The sequence below is a fragment of the Alosa sapidissima genome, chromosome 14 (assembly GCF_018492685.1).
Source record: "Alosa sapidissima isolate fAloSap1 chromosome 14, fAloSap1.pri, whole genome shotgun sequence".
In the NCBI taxonomy this organism is placed as follows: domain Eukaryota; kingdom Metazoa; phylum Chordata; class Actinopteri; order Clupeiformes; family Clupeidae; genus Alosa; species Alosa sapidissima.
This window is the reverse complement of record NC_055970.1, coordinates 6,687,419-6,709,918: the sequence shown is the minus strand read 5'-3', so window position 1 is coordinate 6,709,918 and position 22,500 is coordinate 6,687,419. Positions and strand designations below refer to the sequence as shown.

General features: G+C 44.4%; 1 protein-coding gene across 3 annotated transcripts in view; it reads right to left on the bottom strand.

The window, feature by feature from the left end:
- Positions 1–11,110: 11,110 nt before the first annotated feature.
- Positions 11,111–22,500, bottom strand: part of cylda (cylindromatosis (turban tumor syndrome), a) — a 25,372-nt gene continuing 13,982 nt past the window's right edge. For 2 of the 3 annotated variants that reach the window (XM_042061390.1, XM_042061391.1), the window contains 11 exons: positions 20,240–20,679; positions 18,756–18,921; positions 18,023–18,164; positions 17,749–17,871; positions 16,760–16,851; positions 16,531–16,597; positions 15,570–15,702; positions 14,644–14,752; positions 14,234–14,352; positions 13,640–13,856; positions 11,111–13,269 (listed from right to left, as the gene is read on the bottom strand). In XM_042061390.1, coding sequence (XP_041917324.1) covers positions 13,085–13,269; positions 13,640–13,856; positions 14,234–14,352; positions 14,644–14,752; positions 15,570–15,702; positions 16,531–16,597; positions 16,760–16,851; positions 17,749–17,871; positions 18,023–18,164; positions 18,756–18,921; positions 20,240–20,679 — 1,793 coding nt within the window. In that variant the 3' untranslated portion in view covers positions 11,111–13,084. Of the gene's footprint in view, positions 13,270–13,639; positions 13,857–14,233; positions 14,353–14,643; positions 14,753–15,569; positions 15,703–16,530; positions 16,598–16,759; positions 16,852–17,748; positions 17,872–18,022; positions 18,165–18,755; positions 18,922–20,239; positions 20,680–21,624; positions 21,643–22,500 lie in introns of all 3 variants that reach the window. The other variant, XM_042061389.1, reaches the window with a different exon arrangement.

Genomic DNA, 22,500 nt, shown 5'->3' with positions numbered 1-22,500 from the left:
AGGCATACAATCAGCACCAATCCATATCACTTTGTCACATGAGGTGCTAAAATGTATTGGCAACTGATCTAGCCCGACTTTATACTCCAACAGCTTCTGCCCATGCTTTAATCTATATCCTGCTCCATCCCATCTTCCATTTAACAGAATGACTATATTACTGCACTGTCATACAGACAACCCAACAAACAATACAGCCATCCACAGCAATTGCATGCATATGAGCACAAGAGTGTTAACACTGGGCATTTAATGGCACTGGTTGGATGGTCAGTGGATTCATGGGCTAACCAGCAATGCTGGGATATAAATGCCTTGCTGTTTGTTTGTTGGGTCATTTGTTTGTGTGTATGGGCACAGGTTTTTACATCTGTAAACAAAGTGGCTGTGTCTCCGTTCCTCGATGAACCGGCGGCGCACACAGGCTAACACAAGGCCGTCTGTGCTTCTCCAGTGACCTGCATACCACTCACAATCCATTTCTTTATGCTTTATTATTATGTGGCTAGCTTGTGCTTTTCCACTGATAATTAGGTTTTGCTCTGGGAACCCATAATGCAATTTATGTATTGTTTATTATACCCGCGCAGTGCATAAGTCACTCTGTCATCTGCTGGGGTTAAAATGGCATAAAGGCCTCCCAAAAAGGATCTCTTTATATTAAGGCCGTTGAGTTTCTGCACTCTCATGACATCTTGTCTTATGGGGAATTAAGTTAGTTCAGTTGTTGAAATACCTTCCTGTGAGCCCTAAATTATAATGACAGGCCTTTTAAAATCCATTTTCCCCACTCTGATTAGATTTAATGTTATCATCACTGCCGTGCAGATATGTCTGTGCTTCATTCATATTTCAGAGGAAAAGCATAAATCCTGCAAATTGGTCCCTGTCTCTTCTGGTTAAACTGATTGAGTTACAGTTCTTTTAAAGACCACACTACACTGACTGCAGTGCATTATTTGGGCTTTTCCCATGTATACCCTGTATACATAGACTCTCTTTATTTCTCTCTCTATTTCACTCTGTTCCACACCATACAGATTTTCTTTGTATATTAGTATGCTAGTTTCAACATTTTGTTTGGATAATGTGTTATCGTGCTGATTGAATTATGGCTTTATCACTCTCTATATATTACCACTACAGGCTACATGTGCAGCTGTCCAGGATTTAGATAAATGTTCCTTTCTCTCCATCCCTCTATCTCTCTCTCTTTCTCCCTCTCTCTCCCTCTCTCTCTCTCTCTCTATCTGGCCAAGGCCGAGCTGGCACACCTCAGCTCCATTCACAGTCATTGTTCTCTGCTACCAAGTGTTTCTACCAAGTGCACCTGGAGTTCTGGTGGGGGGATTCTATAATTGCTGAAGTATAATAACTCGTTTTACAGGCCTTGCTGGGAACAGACCATGTGATTGAAAAGGGGAAAATATTTGAGACTGGGTCAGTTTACACACACATACATACTCTCTCTCTCTCTCTCTCTCCTCTCTCTCTCTCTCTCTCTCTCACACACACACACACACACACACACACACACACACTCACACTCACACTCACACTTAGGGAGAGAGAGAGAGAGAAAGAGAAAGAGCGAGAGAGAGAGAGAGAGAGAGAGAAAGCGACAGACACACATACACACTCACACAAATAGGACACATAACCCATTATAATGGCTTAATCAGAAGGCTATCAAGGTGCAATTTTTGTTTTTGAAAAACACACTTGATCTACAGTATCTTGTAAAGTACAGTAATATCACAAGTATACAGCATACAATAGTGTCCATAGAGAATCTGACTATAGGGCAAAAAAGGTCTGACGTAGCCTGTCAGATCACAGTCTGCCATCATTGATTGCATTTATAAATGACTGATGTTCAAAGGAAATTATAATTTATATCTAAATTAAATATTCAACTATTTAATCAAAAATGATCACACATACTGTAATCATGTATCAAATATCTTGATTATGATTGATCATGACACATCACTGCTTTTGACTCCCAATTATTTAATGCAACGTTTCGACCCTGCTGGGTCTTAGGGACATTATATTTTTTCAATTGAGTATAGTTTTCTTTTGTCCTGCACCTGCCAGAAGGTGGGATGTGCACACTATAACTGTTTGCTGATCATGACACATAACATCAGGAAATACACACAGAGTTTTGATTTCTAATTTTGCTTTTGTCATTATTAACTAACAAAAGATTGATACACCAGTGGTAAATATTAGAGATCATCAATATGTGTCTTGTTGTGAGTACCCCATATACAACTACCGCCTACAAAATAAGTGATATAAGTTATTATTATAAGTTAAAATGTTACACTAATGGTCTTTGCAGGTACGGGAACAGACGTCTGAGGAGGCATCTCCTTTATTTAAATGCTGTAGTGTTCACATTGATTCAAATGTAACTGGCTTGAATAGCCTTCTTGTTTCTAATTTCAAGATGACGCTCATCACATGATTTGGTCTGATGACACCTGAGAGGTGTTCTTTGGGAGGTTTTTGATTTTTACATGATGTCATTACATTAAGTTCAGACTCAATTTGCGCAAGCCTCCTCCTTTCTGTTAACTGTGTTTTACAGTGAAAAAGGCAGTACAATCCATCGACATAGCTGGCATTGTGTGGATGAATAATTGAACATGCCTGTTCTCCAAAGTTAATAAGGTCTAGTTTTGTAATGTCGGAGGCTTACATTGACAAACGGATTGCATTTACTCTTAGCTGCCGTACTTATTATCAGTAACTTGTAATATAAATATGCAAATCCTGTGCTTGAACTTTACAATCTTCAGTTGAGGCTATTCATCTCTTTAAAGCGCTCATTTGCATTGGGAGAGCACCCATGCATCATGGCGTGTCATTTTGAAAGCAAATATTAATCAATTTTGGTGTCGTAAATTCCCCCCTCAAGCGGTGCACTTTCTTTGTTTGAATGTTTTGCTCTTGTTCTCATTGTTTAAAGCCATACATGATAATTCACATTTTAGACAATAAATAAATGGAGCTCGCCCTTGCGGACCAAATGAAATTAGTGAGGGTGTTGTCGGCTATAATTTGTGGCTGCTGCGCAATTGATTTGAAGCTGAATCATCCAAAGGCTGTTTGAAATGTCTGTCCCATAACCACATGTTCGGTGCAGCTACTGTAGGTTATGGACTATGTCGGGGAACGGCGACAATATCTTTCCAACCAGATCATAAGTGCCTGTTGTGATTAACCTGTTTTACTGGCAGGGCCCAGGGTGGACAGGGTTACTGGAAGTGACTCACTGTGGCATACAGTTGTTTCATGACTGCACCATGTTCTCTTAGTCAGTGTTCCGCAAGTCAGGCCTATTTTCGGCTTCCCAGGCCTGGTTTATTCCCGTCAATGTTGAAAATACTTCTGACGTCCTTTTTATAAACTGTATTGCAGGTTTAAGTATTTTAGAATATATAGACAATTGTGGAACTCACCCGGAGGTCTGACAGTGTGTTTACATTTAAGCTATTGTCTTACTTTCCCTGAGTGTTTTTAAGCCTTTACTGTCCTATGTCATAATCCAATAAAGACGCTGTCCTGGAACTTGGTTTGAAATGTTCCAATGAGGCTTACTGACCTTTGCCAAGTTTGAATACACAAAGGTAAAATGAAAAGGCCTGTATATGTGCACTTTATATATGTGTAGATCCTGCATATGGAATGCACAATGTATCCAGTGCAGTGGACTTTCCTCTTCATATACATTTCAACTCTACATAAACCTCCTTGACAAGACAAGGCCTGGTTCAGCGATCAGGTCAGTGACACTCAAAACACTCATCATCGAGCCGGAGAGACAGCAGGAGCAGAAAGCCACCTCCCATCAACCCCCCCCCCCCCCCCCCCCCCCCACACACACACACCCACACACACACACCCACACACCCCCCTCCTCTCTAAAAAGCCCTGAGGACCCCGGCCCAGGCACATACAGTCAGACAAACGATGATAAAGTGATCCCCGCGCCTCTCTGACAGCCACGGTGGCGGCAGCACCCCTTCACAACGCCGTCCCTAATAAACCCCCCCGGCCGCCTCTCACTGGCTCGCACACGTCCACCGCACTCACCTTTTATTCTGGCAGGTAAATAAAAACCCAAAGCCTGTCAGCAGCCATTTCCCTCTGCTGTCGTATGACTGTTTATTAAGGCTCACCACAAAGGGAGGGGGGGGGGGGGGGGGGGGGGAGGGGTGGGGGGGCATATTTCACCATCTCTGATGTGATTATGATGGATGGCCCGGGAGTGACTTTTGTAATGCATAATATTTAAAGGCATCAGTCTCCAGCTCCTCTCGCTCAGCTTGTATTTCAGAGTGGGTGATAACCTCTATAACTGCAGACAGGAATATGAAGCCTCTGAAAAAGAGGAGGGGAATGAATGAAAGAAACGGATGAGAATTCTGCCGGCCTTCTTGGGGGGTGCTTTCCCATATGATGCTCAGATTCTCTCTCTCTCTCTCTCTCTCTCCAAATACAGCTCAGTGAAACTTGCGGTGCGGTGCGGTGGGGGGGGGGGGGGGGGGGGGGCTGGGCAATGTCTGATTGGAGGAAGCGGTGAAAATGTGACGAGACCGAAGGGGGACGGCGCAGCAGAGATGCGCTCGGGAGGAGAGGTCAAGCATGTAATATCAGCGAGACATCACTCTTGCTTCCAGCAAACAATAGCCCCCAGGAGGAGACCGCGTCCAGCTCCTTTCAACAGCAGTCAGCCATTTCTTTTGTTAATTATAGTCATATTGTGGAATTGAAGTCTGTTGTCCTTTAACATATTCCTCTTTATTTTGAGGCCCTTTTTTCTCAGGTAATGGAATGTCAGCCCGGCGTGATTCGTACATGTCGCGGTGCGTTGATCAAAGTGACCTTTGTCTCCCCCGGTGCTCGCAAATCAATAGGTGCAGTCAACAGCGCTTGACAGATGAGGGTGCAACATATAATAAATGACAATCCTCACTCCTAGCAGCAAGACCATATCTGACAACTTCTGTTCATAGCAGTCATTTTCAAACAATGCAAGGCCTGTTATGTTCAAAGTAGGCTTCATTTGCCCACCTCTCTTTTTTACACAGCTGCTGATATTACAGGGGCCAGAGTTTGTTAAAGAAACACTTTACACATACACACACACACACACCACCACCACCCATCACTCGTCACACACACATGCAAACACACTCAAGTCCTGAAACCTTAGGAAGCCTGTCCCAGCCAAGCGCTGACAGAAGGAGTAGTATTACAGTTGTAGCTATTTTATTATTGTTGTCCTTCAAAGAGAGCTTATATCGAAAGCAATTTTCCTCTTAAGGTGGCAAATTGTTCTCCGAAAATTGTGACTGCCGTCACTGCTAGGTGTGATTGGCAGGGCCACGGTACATGGCGGCATAGGGGGAATCAAAAGGATTTCATACACTTAAGTGGGGAACAGAAGAAAAGCCCAGTGCATATTAAAAGATGTGTTTGTGCAAACTGAGTGTGAAATTTCACACCCAATTCGCCCTTGCCACGAAAATGGCTGCTGTTTTCCATCTCCAGGTGTACAAATGGAAACATAATGCCTGAGTGGAGGTTTTTCTCAAGAAGAAACAGGGGAACAAACCTCATTCAGATCAGGGGTGCCAGGTTCATTGTGCAGGCTCCATGGTGGGCCCGAGGAACACTGGAGACTGGCCTCTTTCTCTGTGTTCCCCAGCTTTGTACGGATCAAGAGGATTTGTTGCAGCTGGCAACCTTCCAGTCACCTGAAACAAAAAGGCAGAATGGCAAAAAACAGGGACCTTTGGGTTTTGAGTGTACAAACATTGAGGAAAATGTAGCAATAAGATTTCATTTTTCTATTATGTCTATTTTTCAGACATTTACTTTAAGTACCTCTACAGTTATTAAATGAATAAGTGGCATAAAGGGGTCTCTAAGCTCAGGATGAGGTGGCCTTAACGTGTGTCCCTGGCACCAAGCTCCCTCCCCTGGGTCCAGCAGAGCCAACAGGTCGCCTCTGAAGCTAATTACCCTGAGACGTGACATTTCTCTCATTATGGATGTGATGAATTATGAAAGTAGAAAAGTGCAAGACCCCTCACCTCCCTCCCTCTGCCTCTAATAAACATGTTTGTTTTGGGTCAGCTCAACCTCATCCATTAACTGTTATTGTTGTTGTCCAAACATTACATTGATTCAATTTAACACCAATCAATTTCAAATGGTTCTGACATTCAGATATGACCTTAAAGCGGGGCGATTCATGAACTATGATTAGGATTAAACTTTTGCTAATGAGGTGATTTTTCTTCCGCAGGGCCATCCGACAGGAACCTAACAGGAGTGGTCAGTAAAAATTAGATCAATTGTTGCAAATGAAACAGGTTTAACTTGATTACGCCTGCACCCGCTAATTTGAGTAATTAATAACCTCCCCTCCGCCAGAGCTAGCAGTTTATTAATAACAATCTATATATGCGCCCCCGCTAATGAAATAGATGGGCAGGTCATCCGTTAGCCAGGTAATGTCATAATCAATGGCTCCGAACATGTGTGTTAATTAATGCCATTATTAATTGTTACAGTTATACTTGAATACTACATGCTGTCAGACCCTTTGTCCCTATTATGTATGGCAATCAGTAGATTGAAAATGGCAGATCTAATTAGCTATTCAGCAGGCAGGCTGGGAGGCCAGCGGAGACGGTATCAGCTCTGACAGCTGGCGGGCCGGAGAGCCGCACACATTGGGCCGTCGAACAAAACCGGCATTATCCACTGCCCCGGGAACAACAGGAAAAGGGATGTATTGCAAACTAATAAATACATTCACAGCGCCAGGCTGCCATATCGCACAATGGGCTGATGAAATGGCTGCTTGATGCCTTTGTTTGTGTTACAAGCAGTGTTTACGCGTTTAGCTATGCATTGGTTGGGGTGGTGGGAGGTTGGGGGTGGAGGTGGGGTGAGCACCCTCTCAGCAGAGAAATAAAACAAGCATCTTTTCAGATCATCTCCCCTGCATCTCTTTCTTTCAGAGGGCTATGTGGTATAGTATTGCATTGTTTTCCAGGCCCTCTCAGTCCTGTTGTACCATGCTGGAACTTGAGCGTATGCCATGAAAACCAAATGACTTTTCATTTCAAAGGGAAAACATTTAACATAATATATTATATAATATATTATATGACTTTTTTTGTTTGTCACTTTTTTCATGCTACAGAGAATACACTCTAGCCTGACGTAGCAAGACTTTAAAGGAACCGTATGTAAGAAATGTATTTCAATTAATCATAAAATGGCCCTGATATGTCACTAGATATTAAGAAATCATGTTCATTTCAAATACTTATATCACTGACAACAGTAGTCCGGCCAGGATATTGTCATTTAAAAAGTAAAGTTGCAGCCCTCAACTGATGTTGATGTTGTTATGTTGTGTTTTGGCCTGATGCGCCACCCTACACCTATCTACTAATCACAAAGTCAGTAGTGTTTCGCCATCCGGGTTGCCAGCTCTGCCAGCCAGGGGGAAGGGGGAGGGGATACACCACTCTACAGTAATTTGTAAGTGATTGCAGTACCAGTTTTGGCCACAATCTTACTTATGGTTCCTTTAATTCTTATCAGAGTTTGAGTCTGGTAATATGGCTTTCACCATGGAACATATTTCAACCCTGCCTGGAAGACAGCCTAATTTCCCCAGTCGCTGTTTTCTGTTCGTCTTTTAAAATGATTGTGCTGCAATAACTAAATAATCTTGCATAACTGATGTGACAACGGAATTTAAACATTTCGCTTCTCCAGCAGCAGCGATTTTGTTGTAAACAAAATCAACTCAAGCACGCTCAGATGACTTGGATGACTTGCTCATCTGTGCATCATCGTGAAAAGCCCGCCCCAAACGATTTGATTGGTCCGAACACATCTTAACCGGGCATAAATACCTGTCAATGGAGCGACTACCAGCTGAATTTCCTGCCCTCAAATTTTGTTGGTGGGGTAAATTTGGGCTGCCTTCCAGGCTAAATACACTCTCCACTGCTACAAGGAATCTTTTCCATGACGGTCACATTAGTCTCTTGGATTGATGATGCATGCTCACCACAATTATCAAATCTCTCCCTTCAGCAAATACAATTACATTAAGTTTAGTTAATCACAGAGTATTTAAAAAGTCAATCATATTCATGAAGGAAAAAGAGGGAAGGCATTTTCTTTAAGGAGGGGGTAAGGTCTGTGTGGCACCAGGCGAGCGCTGGTGAGAAATGAGCTGCTGGGGTATATGGGGCACATTTCCAACAGACACCAGACAGATGGTAAAGAACCACATCCTGCAACCGCATGCACATGATTACCGTGCGCAGAGCAGGAACTGTGGAGGAAAGTTGTTTAGTGCAACACACGTGTAGCTAGCTACACACGCACACACACAGACAAACAGATAGACTGACACACACACACACACACACGCACACAATACATACATACACACACACACTATACATACATACACACACACACCATATACACACACACACACACACACACACACACACACACACACACACTATACATACACACAGATGTTGTTTGAAGAGCAGCTTGTGTCGCCATGCACAGCACACCTGTAAATAATGCAGTGTTAAAGAAGGCATGGCGACATGGTGGAGTCGGGTGGAGGGAGTGCACAGGTGTGCTAGGCTGACACGCCAGTCCCAACATATGTCTCCCTCGCACTGCTTTTAGCACTTCACAAGTGTCAGAAATCAGAAATTCTACATCTCACCAGACTCAGTGGGGCAGTGCAGATGTGCTGGTTAAATGCGTGAAGAGTTGGGGAATTTAATCTTTAAAAATCTCTCCCTCTCTCTCTCTCAATGCAGAGTGTGGTGAGGGGTAATATAATTAACAGGGGGGGAAAACATGACACACCCGCACGAGAGATATGACTTTAAAATATGGCATGCTGTTGATACATTCCCCCACCTGGCACTGTAATGAAGGAAGAAACATCTGGTGGTAGTTGCTGCCGAAGCTATTCATTCTATGCACCGCTTCAATTTAACCATCTTCCCATATTTGGAGGACTCAAAATCACAAAATTAGTCTGTGTGCACCATAAGACACTTAGGGAAAGGGGTAGCCAATCAGGGACTGCACATTCAGGTTTCAGGAAACTGTTAATGACAAGGACTTCTGGGAAGAGTTTTAGGTTTTTAACATTAGGCCTACTACTAAGAAGTGATGCAACATATTTAAAGAATAGGATTCCACCTTTGCTTTTGGGCTTGACTGGGTGACATCTAAGCTATAAATAACATCAAAACACATTTACATGGAATGTGTTAAAGTCAATCATATTTATTTTCTGTCTCTAGACAATACACTAAAAACATATAATCAGCCGGAGAGGTTAAAATACCATCTAGGCTAAGTGGTACATTGGATTAGGTTTGATTGGCTCGGAATGGTTCTCTCTCGGCTCCCTTTGATGTTTAGTGTCGGAAATCACTGTTTTCCTGTTGCCTGAATGGGCTTAAACATTTACCTTAACTCGACGTCTGATAGGATTTCTTTGTTTACGGGCATGCCTTCTCATGGGAATGAACGTGCCCAGAGCTTGTGCGAGCTGTATGTGAAGTCCCGCCATAATGTGTCCAGTGAGTTAAGTGTGGATAGCCCATCAGACAGGACCCTATTTTAATTTTCTTTTTTTATCTTTCTGGGACGTTTTGGCTGTGCCAGTATTCAACTGGTAAGTATAGGCTAAAAAGTCCCTAACGTTAAACTGTTGAATTTCTTCAAGTGTTTGGATGAGCCCTGGGTGGGAGGTAACCCACGGGCTACCGGTGGGATACTCGCGGGTTTAACGTAAATACAGCCCGGCCCAGAGAGGTCCATCTGCTTTGATTTTATTTAGCGACTTCCCCCTAGGGGCATGGAGCTGGAATGAGAATAACAATACTTCAGCCCATCTGCTCCTGTAGGGCCAACCCCGGCTAAATTAGCACACACTACGACTGACTGGCATATGCTGTGGCATAAAGCTACAAGAGGGTATTGTGCGCCAGCTGTTGTGTTGACAAATACTTATCTGGCACTTCTGAAGTCAGCTTGCTAAGCTGGTTTCTGGTTTGATGGCAGGCCTAAATAGAACAAGGTGTGTGAAAGAGTTCCTGAGGGGGAAATGCTTGTTAACTTGATTCTGATTTATTTCTTTGTATCTTTTTTATCCCACAGGGAATCGAATAATCTGCCATAGAAGCCATGTTCTTTGACTAAAAACACATATAGGCCTAATTGTTGACTGATATACAACAAATAAAGTTCTGTCTAAGTGTGGGGAAATTCTGAGGTAGAAGAAATCCCTTTAGCTCTTTTTTTTAAATATTGTGTTAATTGCCTTGTAGTTTTCTGGGCAACATATTTTGTGACAAAACGTTTCAGCCATATGTTCTGGGCTATAAACCTGACTTCATACTTTTTTAACAAATATAATTAATTTCTCAATATAATTGGCCCAACCTACATATAAACCTCTTTGTCTCCTATCTGTCTGCTGAACACATTTCCCCAGAGGTTTCCACCACCTAGCACTCATGTTAGACACCAGCTAAAGGTAGAGATGTTATTTAAAGGCTACGAAAAGGCCTGGGAGGTACCCTGTGTCAGGGCTCGGTGTGTGCTGCTCCCCGGCCCCTGCATGACCTTTGGGACATGAGTACAGCTGCTGAGCCTCTGGGCCAGTCAGTCTCATCTGCCTGACGGATGACCTGCGACCTCCGCCATGCCCCCCAACCTTGCGCCATGCTAATGAGACACGCACCTCGGTGACAGGTGAGAGCGCGGCAACGCCAGCAGTGGCCATCTCGGTGAGGTAGCGGCGCTGTCTGTCAACGACATGGACACGGAGCAAACAAAGACACACTAAACTAGAGCTGAGGTAAAGACTTTAAAAGAGCCAGATAGATTAAAGACAAGACGGGGAGAGGGCACACTGAGACCACTGACACAAGTGAACCTGAGCCGACATAGGCCTACTTGTGATATTATAAAGCGCTAGGTAGCCTCAGAAATTCACACCGGCACAATTCAGTGTTTTCAAAACAAGGATTTTAATTTAGTTAACACTTAGGAGAACAGCACAGAAATATTAAATCCCATTCTGCTTATGTGACAGATTCCCAAATTCATTGTCCATCTTCCATGTTTTCAAAACTCTCATAAGTCTGTCGCATACATTAGGAACACGACACAGAAAGCAATTATTTAAACACACGGACTATCCCATTAAGTGAAGACCTGTGTTCAGTACATCATGACAGGTCTTTTTGGGGACACCACATACGTGCGACTCACAACCTTTTCCTGACTCATGGACCACCAATACAACTTAATTTTCTCCAGTTCAGAGGGACATCAGAGGTCTCCCAGCTCAGTAGCACTGCCATAACTCAGTGTAAAGTATTGTTGCTCTGCGATTTCTCTTCTGTGAATGAATATAATCTCAGAACAAGATCCAAAAGGCAGTCGAATTTTATTCATTTAATGATGGTGTAGCTGAGCATTTCTTGGTTTGGTAAGTACCTGCACTAATTCCATCCATTGTGTGTAATTTAATTCGTTTTTCATGCCTCCATGATCTTATATATCTTAGTTAAGTATATATATATATATTTTTAACTCTTAAAAGAAAGTTCAGTGCAATGACTAGGTCGGAAAAGGCAGACTTTTGCATTTTTTTCCACCAATGCATGTTCAGGAGCAATACCTGTAAACATGGGATTACAGTAATTCTAGAATGCATATTGGTAGTAGTGGGTATTACCACGATAAATTCATTTTAGTTTGTCTCCAACACATAGAAAGCTTGTGTGGGAAAGCTGTTTGTTTTTTTTCCCCCCTAAATTGAAAATTACACATAAAATCAAGCTGTTACATCCAAAAAGGCTGTGCTTTACTCTTGTGCTATCCGGTCGAATCCAAAAAAAAAAAAAAAAAAAAAAAAAAAAGAGTTGCAGAAGCTTAACATTACAATGCAAATTGTAGCCAAATTAACAATGTGACGTCTAAAGCAACATAGTGCATTACACTGGACAGAGAAAGGGGGAAAAAAAACAAAAATCACAGCAAACATGGGAATGAGACCAACTGCCAAAAAAACCCATGTCCACACTACTTGCAGCGCCAAGGTTTGGACATAATATGCAGAGATGGTTCGTGTACAGTGTACGTATTACAGCTGAGCGCGGTACTGAGACGTCTGTTCTACAATGGGGCTATTGAGTCGAACAGTGCAGAGTCTGCTTCACGCTGACATGAGCGTTATTTCTGCGTTGGTTCGGTTACAAGATGAGAGAGAGACAGAGAGAGAGAGAGAGAGAGAGAGAGATGTCGTCTTGTCCTCTGCTGGAGAGAGCCAGGACTCCGTCTATTTCCTTTGGGTCTGAGAGAGGAGGCCGCCGAGCTCCAGTTACCAAGTCTCGTTCGGGTATCAGACGCTGCAGTCACCTGAGACGATCACATCCCCCTGCTGTCTCCCACCGATCCCAGTGAATATTCATCAGCTCCCCTCCTACCCCCAACCCCCCCCCCCCCCCCCCCCCCCACACACACACTTCTCTGAGGATGAGCACTCAGCCCTGCACCCTTCCGGCACTGGAGAAATTGTCTGTCCACTGGGGTGACTTGTGTTTACTCATGGGAGGGAAAACACGAAGAGAAGAACACTTCAACAAAACACACAGTGCAAATAGGCTTCTTCTTCTTCCTCCTCTTCATCGTAGTCGACATCATCCTCTTCTTCCTCTTACCCCTCCGCACCCTCTCCATCTATCTCATCTTCATCTTCACACAGACAGCGATGCAGGCAAGGCATTGATGGGAGGAGTATCTCTTTTATTTTTTGGGGAGGGGGGAGGAGAGGAGGAGGCAGAGGGAGGGGGAAATGTCAGTTTCATGGGCAACGCTCCATGTTCAACCCCCCCCCCCCCCCCCCATCCTTTTTCCTCAGTTTGGTTTGTGTCAGTGGGTTTGTGTGTGTGTGTGTGTGTACACATGTGGGATATCTTCATTTGTACAGGCTCATGGTGGGACTCTGGTACATGCACATGTAGGCGTCACACAGCAGGCGGCGGGCGTAGCCCTGGATGTTCTTGGGGTCCAGTGCGTGCAGCTCCTCGGGGGTCATCTTCAGGTACGCCCCCACCTCCGGACACGGCGACACCTGGGGGATGTTAAATCCGTTCTGGCCCCCTGAAACAGAAGAGAGAAAAGGGGAATGGGGGTGGGGGGTGGGTTGGTGTGGTTGTAAAGAAATAAACTCTCTGACTGTGAAATAACACTTGCCAAACAACTGTGCAGAATTAAATTTGTTTCCATCTTTCCACTCCATTGCACTGCGACAGTGTTAGGAAATGACTCCAATTGAGTTTTAATTGATCAAAACTGACGCAATCCAAAGGAATTAGCCCACAATCGAAAAAAGACCTCTTTGATGTGACTCTTCAAGTTGATTCAATCCCTTCAATCCCTCACAAAATATTAACATCTGGACCACATGGCCATGAGATCTTTGCATTTTAAAATACTTTTTTCTTTTTTTTTATCAAGAACTTAACCGTACCATCCCGGTCGGCCATGCTGTCGAAGAAGAGCCAGGCGGAGTCGGCGGCGCCGTACTTGACGAACGCCACGTAGTGGCTGGTCTCGATGCAGAGCACGGCGAACAGCTCCATCCGCTGGTGGGGGAAGCTGCCCTGACGCCACACGCTCTCCTGCAGTTCCTTGGGCACGGACAGCTTCCCGTGCCGGTGGGACTTCCGCCGTGGGTGGAGGTGGACCTGAACAAGCCCCCCAGTAGCGCACACACACACACACACACACACACACACACACACACACTGAGCAAAAAACATACAAACAAGGTCCTACTCTTGTGCCTGAAAATTCACATCTCTACTTTCGTCACTAATGATTTAATGTTGGAGAAATATCACAAAAACGATTGAAATGAGCTTTGGGATATTTTTTTTATAGTCAACTTTCACAGACATGTTTAAATGAAATGAAATTAAACATTAATAACAACACTGTTTCATTTCCTCCAAACTATGCTAGTCTGAGGTATCTGTAGGAGTATGGTGCCACCTAGTGGACAATCCAGGAACAGCAGGGCTATATGAGCACACTCTTACATACAACAGTTTAAGTCATTTACCTGGGTATTGCACTTTTCACAGAACTGCTTGATTTTCCCAGCTGTGATGTCACCGTCCTCGTAACAGTCTCTGCACTCGTATAGGGCCAGACCCCCACAGATGCGGCACTCCCTAGGAGCTACAACACACACACACACGCACACACACACGCCCAAGGTTATAAAAACCCTTCCTCGGACCACACACATGCACACCACCCTGAAGCAAAAACACCTGTTTAAACCTCCATTCCCCTCACAGTGGATTTCTTGTCTTGTAACCCCCCTACAGAAAGTGGTGCGGTTCAAGCCACACAAACCTAGAGGGAAACTAGGAAAAAGTGCACAACGCCACAAAGAAACAACACTGGCCCCATGGCCTTTTGCAGCAACCTCTTGGTTATCGTTTACCCCCTCTGTTGTCCACTTACTGTCTTCAAGTAAGTCTGTGATGTCGAGCTCGAGAGAGGGGAAGATCTTGTTGAACATTTTGAAGTCCTTCCCAAAGCGAGGCATCTGTATTATAAGGCAGGAGGGAGCCTTTGTGGAGAGAGGAGCAGAAGTTTAACGTTACCCCCCCCTGAGCTATTTTAATTGAGCTACATCTGTAAACGTGCACTCTTCCCTCAGGCAGTTTGTAAAATCTGATACGGTCGTGAAAGTATGTTTCTGCTTAAATCATCATCAGAGCTTCTTTCTGGATTCCCAATCACTTATTGGAATTTTGACTTTGTGATCGTGCATTATATTTTTCAGACAATGAAATGAACTGGTTCGATTAAATCATACCATCAACAAGGCCATGTCATCATCTACCTAACACCTTGAGTCCTTCCTTCTGCAGTCAATGTTGCAGTTCCATTTAAAAACAACTTGATTCTCATCAGTTCAACAACATCAGAAATATAAATGGCCAAAATCTGTATGTTAGATGCAGGCTAGACTCTGATCGGTTAGAGCTGCATCTAAATGCCATTTGAATGATGTGGGATGAGTAACAGTAGTTTTGAAGGACCATGCACAATGACTAAAGTCCATATATGGAGACTGCTTGAAACTCTGGACAGCTCCAGTCACATGGTCACTGACCATTAAATTACTTTAGGATTGTGGCCGACATTGATGAGTAATGTTGATGTGTCATGTTGGAATCACCTCACGCTATGCTACACCTCAGAAGGCAATGGAAATATTTACAAAACCAAACTCGAGAAAAACAAACTGTCTGATCATACACCTGTGAAAATCATAGAGCTTTCTTATACTAGTGCTTTTACATAACTAAATGCATAGGTGGGGAATTAATGTAGGGTGTTTTTTTTGGACTGCATCGATGACAGAAAAGCATCTCACTAACCTCAGCGAATTTGAGATCGCTGTTGATGAAGGACCACTCTAAAAGCTGCTGGCTTGTGGGCACTAACACTTTATCCTTCTTGTCCATGAAGATCTGGTAGAAGTAGCAGTCCTGGACCTTTTGCCCGGCTGACCTGTGTGGAACAGCCAGAGAGATGAATCAGATTTTCCGTCTCATTGATCCGACAGAACTACAGGCTCCTTTAGTATTCTTTCTATTACCAGATTATTTCAGTAGGTAGACGCCTCCAAATTTTTGTAGATAAATAATTAGAAGCATTACTCTCTTTTCAGTCATTTCTGTATCTTCTGGGATATACCTATGCAGTAAATACATCAAGCACTTTACATTTCTAACCCACCATTAAAACCGTAGCCCAGAAACCGATTCACATTTTTTACATTTTATGAACAAATATATAAATATATAAATATATAACAACCAATATCACTGCTATGCACTATAAGCTTTTCTTTGACACCTACATATGCCAAATGACTACACACAAACAAAACACTTCAAAGGTGATGATTTGTACGCACAGTATCTGCTTTATCTAAATTCCACTTCCTAACGATAGGACTTCTGTAGTTTGTCCTTCAGTCAGTCTGTATTTTGTCTGTGAGTGTGATAATGTTATCCTTCTGCCGAAGCAATGGAGTTACACAAAGTCAGGCCTGTCTTAGTGCTTAACAAGATGTGCGGCTCATGAAAAATGTCTTACAAGGACTCCCTGCTGCCCTTGAAAGCTTTTTAATGGCACAATCATAATCATCATAATCATCTGACAGCCAACATCCAAGCAGGTAATCATGTGTGACCCATCACTGGGGGAAATTAACTGCACGAGATGAGGGCGGCCAAAATCAGCGATGAGGTCAGAGAAAGAGGCAGAGGGGGGAGGGGTGTGTGGTGATGACATGATGTGAGGAGCAGAGCAGGGCTCCTTCACCACACTCACCGCAGCTTCAGCAAAGGGTCTACTCTCAGGATGTGATGGAACAGGATGTTCAGGAATTCCTCAGGATCTGTAGATGGCAGGAATTACATGGGAGAGAGATAGACAAAGAGAAAGAGAGAGAGAGATAGAGGAGGAGGATAGAGATTTGCCAATCAGTCATCGCATTCCTGAAATAGCACCAGAGAATTTAAAAGAAAGACAACTGTTCCCTTTATTACAACTCTATTACCTTTCTCTTCCGAGGTGAAGCCAGAGGCAGCCTCCACCTTCTCCAGGATTCTTCTTAGCTTCATTATTTTAGTTGCACACACATAGCCGTGTCTGTGAGAGGAAACACAAACACACACACACACACACACACACACAAACACACAAACACACACACACATCAGTCACAGGGTGAACTGCATGCTACTTAGTGTTAGCCATTTGGGAATTGTTGAGCTGTTTACATTATGTGCACAATCAGAATCAGCTTTTAATCAGAACCCGCTTTTATTGGCCAAGTATGTTCACATACACAAGGAATTTGGTTCTAGTCATTGGTGCAACTGTAGCAGTACAACATATAGTCAAACGCCAATATAGACAACATACATATATGAATGCATAATACAATATTAAGTCATTAATATTAAGCCAATAATAATATATCAATTAAAGAATAATGGGGTGCAAATAATTTGTATTGGGGTCAGTATGTGATGTCAATATGTCAGCAAGATGGGGAGAGGGAGGGAGGGAGTGTGATCCAGGGGACGGAGGGAGAGAGTATAAGTAAGTATAGTATAGTATATATACTATTTTGATCCCGTGAGGGAAATTTGGTCTCTGCATTTGTCCCAATCCGTGAATTAGTGAAACACTCAGCACACAGTGAACACACAAGTGAAGCACACACTAATCCCGGCGCAGTGAGCCGCCTGCATCAACAGCGGCGCTCGGGGAGCAGTGAGGGGTTAGGTGCCTTGCTCAAGGGCACTTCAGCCGTTCCTACTGGTCGGGGTTCGAACCGGCAACCCTCCGGTTACAAGTCCGAAGTGCTAACCAGTAGGCCACGACTGCCCCCGCAGCCAGTGTGATGCAGTGGAGGGAGGGAGGGAGGGTGATCCACTGGAGGGAGAGTGTGATCCAGTGGAGGGAGAGAGTGTGATCCAGTGGAGGGAGGGAGGGAGGGAGAGTGTGATCCAGTGGAGGGAGGGAGTGTGATCCACTCACATGCGTAGCGGGTTGACGATCTCTGTGCGCAGCAGCTCCTGTGTCTCCTTGTAATACTCAACATCAGTTTTGGCCCGAGGCCTCAGCAGTACTGTATCCAAAACAGAGCTGAAAGAAAACAGACTAAAGAGAGAGAGAAAGAGAGAGAGAGAGAGAGAGAGAGAGAGAGAGAGAGATTGCATAAGAGACAGAGAGATAGAGGGAATTTATATATTTTTTTAAAAAGCCCAAGCTAGAATTCTGGTAGGTTTACTACTTGAGAACCACAAATTACCAGAAGAGGGTGGAGTCCAGGTAGCAGGAGTTGTAGTGGCCTTGGATGCCTTTCTTCTTGCCCACCATCACCTCCAGCCCGTCGTTCTCTGTGCGCGGAGGGGTGTTCTCATGCACCACCTCGCTCAGGTACCCTCCAAAGGCTGCATGCATCACCACACACAAACACACATGCTTACATCCATTTCACTGGTGCAGTATACAGTCATTTCCTGCGCATTAGCCGCATTGTGTATAAGCCGTAGGACAGTGTTTTATGCAAGTTAAAAGAAACAAAACTATATAACTAATATTAACTGCCCCCGTGTATTAACCTCATAACTGAAGAAATTTAGCAAAATCAATGTATAAGCCGCAGCTAATAGCTGAGAAAGTACGGTAGGTATACACAGCATTTAGTAAGGTATAAGCCTGATCCACTAACTGTTACATCCCTGAGGTAACCCCCAAAGGCTGACAAAGGCAACATATGACAAAGCCAAAATATCAAAGCCACCACACTTATAAAGTATACACAGTATTTAGACATTCAGAGACCTGTTCCACCAACGGGAACGGTTATCTTTCAAAACCATCTTCATCGATGTTATCGGTTTCCCATAGCCAAGTATACTGCACCTCATGCTCACTGTTTTTAATAAGCCTACTATGTTTAGTGTTGAAGGTGTTTAGCGTTTGCTATAAGCGCTGGTTGTTAGGGCGGAGTGCGGGGGGGGGGGCTGGCGGCGTCTCACCGATGGAGTTGCAGCGTTCGATGGGGTTGGCGGAGTGGTGCAGCGAGGGGAAGCGTGAGTCGGGCCGACAGCACTTGAGCTTGACGAACAGGGCCTTCTTGGGCGGGCAGGTGAAGTAGCGGGTGCCCTTGAACGTGCCGTCCGTGCAGCCCACACACTCCTCCTCCTGAGGGGCATGGACACAATCAACACACAAATCAACACGCAAATCAACACACAGCTCACTGAGGTCACTCACTCACTGTACTTCACTCTCAGGGAGGAGCCGAGCTAACTGCACACAAACAAGTTGATAATGATAATAATAAAAAGGTGTTCTACTTTAACATTCCATGAGGGTCTAACAGAGGAGTTCTGCGCTTAACTACCTCTGGTAAAAATCAAGTTTTAACCTGTCTGTATGATGACCGCGACATGTCGTAAGCAAAATAAGCAGTCAGTGTCATGGCTGAGGATTTCTGCTTTGCATCTACGTTTCAACCAATTACAGCCCAAGTAGGCTGATTCACATAAGAGTGATGAACCAATCCTAAGTACTTTAGGGTGGGACAATTCTTCATAAAGATGCAACGTAGCTAGCATGACAGCTGCAGTAGCCAGTAGCAGGCCAAGAGTGTGTAGAGAGGGGGCGGGGCCAGAGAGATTCCAATTCTTGAAATGAGGAAGAGGGTGTAAAGTTACGTTTAAGCCGTTGGAGGGGATTTTTCATGAAAAAGAAAAAAAAAAACTTCTGAATGTATTAGAGGAACAGAAGAAACTTGGAGAGATTTAAACTTAGGAACGGTCAGAAATGTCCAAAGCCTATAAATAAATTGTCTATTTAAGAAATCAGGGGACTACTTCTGAATTACATCACAGTGCCTGACAACTTATGATTTTTCCCCCATGGAACCAAATCTAGAACGTCAAGTAGCTGTACTAATGACTAGAGCCTCAATATCAAGACTTAAAAAGGTAGTGCCTAAATTGTTTATATTATATTATAGAGAAACAGTGAAATCTATATTGAGAAACAGTGTAGCATCACTGAGTTGTTTCCTGCCTCATGCCTCCCTACTGTTCCCATACTCTGCAATATTTATGAAAGGTGAACTAATGGCTACAACCTCAATATTAAGACATCAATAAATATTTGCCAAGACGACAGCAAAGAAACAGTGGTGTAGCATCACTCGGTCATCTGCTTGCCTCAGACCTGCCCAGTGCTCCCTGGTACTCACCAGCTCCAGGCCTGCCCAAGTGCCCAGTGCTCCCTGGTACTCACCAGCTCCAGGCCTGCCCAAGTGCCCAGTGCTCCCTGGTACTCACCAGCTCCAGGCCTGCCCAAGTGCCCAGTGCTCCCTGGTACTCACCAGCTCCAGGCCTGCCCAAGTGCCCAGTGCTCCCTGGTACTCACCAGCTCCAGGCCTGCCCAAGTGCCCAGTGCTCCCTGGTACTCACCAGCTCCAGGCCTGCCCAAGTGCCCAGTGCTCCCTGGTACTCACCAGCTCCAGGCCTGCCAGGTGCTCCTCCAGCCCCGGGGGCAGCCCCACCCAACGGATGACTCCGCAGAGCGGTGGATTCTCCTTCACCTCCACCAGCGAGCCCACCTCCAGGCGCAGGTGCCCCCGCGGCGGCGGCGACGACGGCTGTCTGGGGGAGACGGCGGTTGCCGTGGGCTGCGGCGGCGGCGGCTGCTGGCCCTGCTGCTGCTGGCCCTGCTGCAGGTCGGGCTGGTCGGCCCTGACCGACTGCACGGACAGCGAGAGAGGGCCCTGGCTCATGCTGCCGTTGGGGCCGCTCTTGCGGCTCAGGCTGAAGGGCAGCGAGTGGAACTTCTGGTCGCTGGTCAGCGAGGTGGAGGGCGGGACGGCGCGGGACGGCGGAGACGCCTGATTGAAGTCGGGGGGAGTGTCCGTGAGGGACTTGGCAGGGTCCTCTCCCACTGCCACCGACCAACGTGGAGGAGAAAACATGGAAACATCGAAGACACACAGTGAAAATCTGCACTAGCAAAAAATACAGATAAAAAAGGCTAAAAATACTGTTCTTGATTGATGAGAGAAAACAAATGTATCAATGTGGAATTCAATGAAGTGCTTGCTCTAAGAAGTCTGCATTACTTATTGAACACTGCACCGCCGATCTGAACCATCCTCAACTATCATCTACTCTGTTTGAATGAAATCACATATGCACATATGAAAAGACTAAATGTAAGCAATTCCTTTGTTGTCCTCTAGAAAGAGCCAGAGTTCCACTCGTGATATTCTCATGGTTTACCATAGTCCAAATTCTTGTTTTAATTCTTGTTTTAGCCATCACATCAAGTTCCTTTTTGCTGATTCTCATTTCTGCTTTTTGTCACTTCTGCTTCCCCCTACATCTTTCTCAGTCTCTTCACTGGGAATGGTGTTAATTACACTTTGCCATGCTTAAAGTGTCAGCTTAGAGTCAGCATGTTGTGTTGTGTCAGGGGGGGGGCTTGTTTACAGGCTTCCCCCTGGTCTTTTCCTGACATGAGTGCATCAGATCATGAAATCACTTCAGTACTACCCTATGGGAGTATTTGTAGGCATAGAATTAACTGTTTCATATCGCATTACTTTTGTTTTTTGACCGAAAGCAACAATGAGTAAATTGCTTCATGCTTGCGATTACTTTTCAAAACTACGGTTGAATGGACGGGGAAAAAAGATGTGCCAATAACACGTAAATATACTTTCTTTTTACGGATGATTTACTACTATGAAATTACTACTAGTCTCAAAATTCATTCCTTTAACCCTCTCCCCCTCCCCTCCCCTCCCCTGAATCTATTTTGTCTCTATATTCACATAATCATCTGTTGTGTTGTGAGTTAATGCAAAGTTCATAAATGCATACATACGCAGACAGCTGCATGACGCTTTGTAGCAAATGCCCACATTGATACAAAAACAGAGATAAGTAGAGTTAGAGAGAGAGGCCAGGGCGAAGAAACGGCACAAGCAAAGGAAGAGTGGGGGAGGATGTGGTGAGGACACAAAGGTGGTGACAACCACCAAACAGAAACGCAAATGAACCAAGCCTCACAGCGGAACTCAGCCAAAGATGACACCGAAACATTTAGAATTCTTTTGAAAAAAAAAAAAAATGGCAACACTGAACAATGACAGGGAAATACAATGCCACAATGAGGCATGCAGGTGAGCGTGTGGGGTGGGATCCAGTCTTTGGGTGAGAGCCTACACATGGCCAGGGATCAACGGCAACACTGAAGGCTCCTTCACAGCCGTGACACTGAGAGCATCAGAACACTGAGGTGCAGCACAACCACAAACAGTGATGACGTGAGACAAACCCTTCCATAGCAACAGCACCAGCACCCACCATGGGCTAGGAACCCAGTTCCATCTTACTAAACCCTTCTTTTGTTACTACAGATACAGAATTTTGTATTTTGTTAACCCATGAAAAAAGGCTTTCATTAAGGCATATTTTCCTTCAACATAATGAAACATGTAACAGTTATGCCAAGATTTGTACATTTGACCAGTGGCATACACTACATGGCACTTGGGTAAATTGGGTTATAAGCCTAAATCATCAATAATCCTAATTAAGTGTGAGGTCATTATACATTAGTGGAAGCCTTCTGGACACATAATCGGACATCATACCATATGATTATAATGAAGGAGCCAATGAACAAAAAAACTCACTTGGGATCAAAGGTCAGATTGGAAGAGTTTTACCAAATCTTAGTTTTTGTTTTTTTCATTTT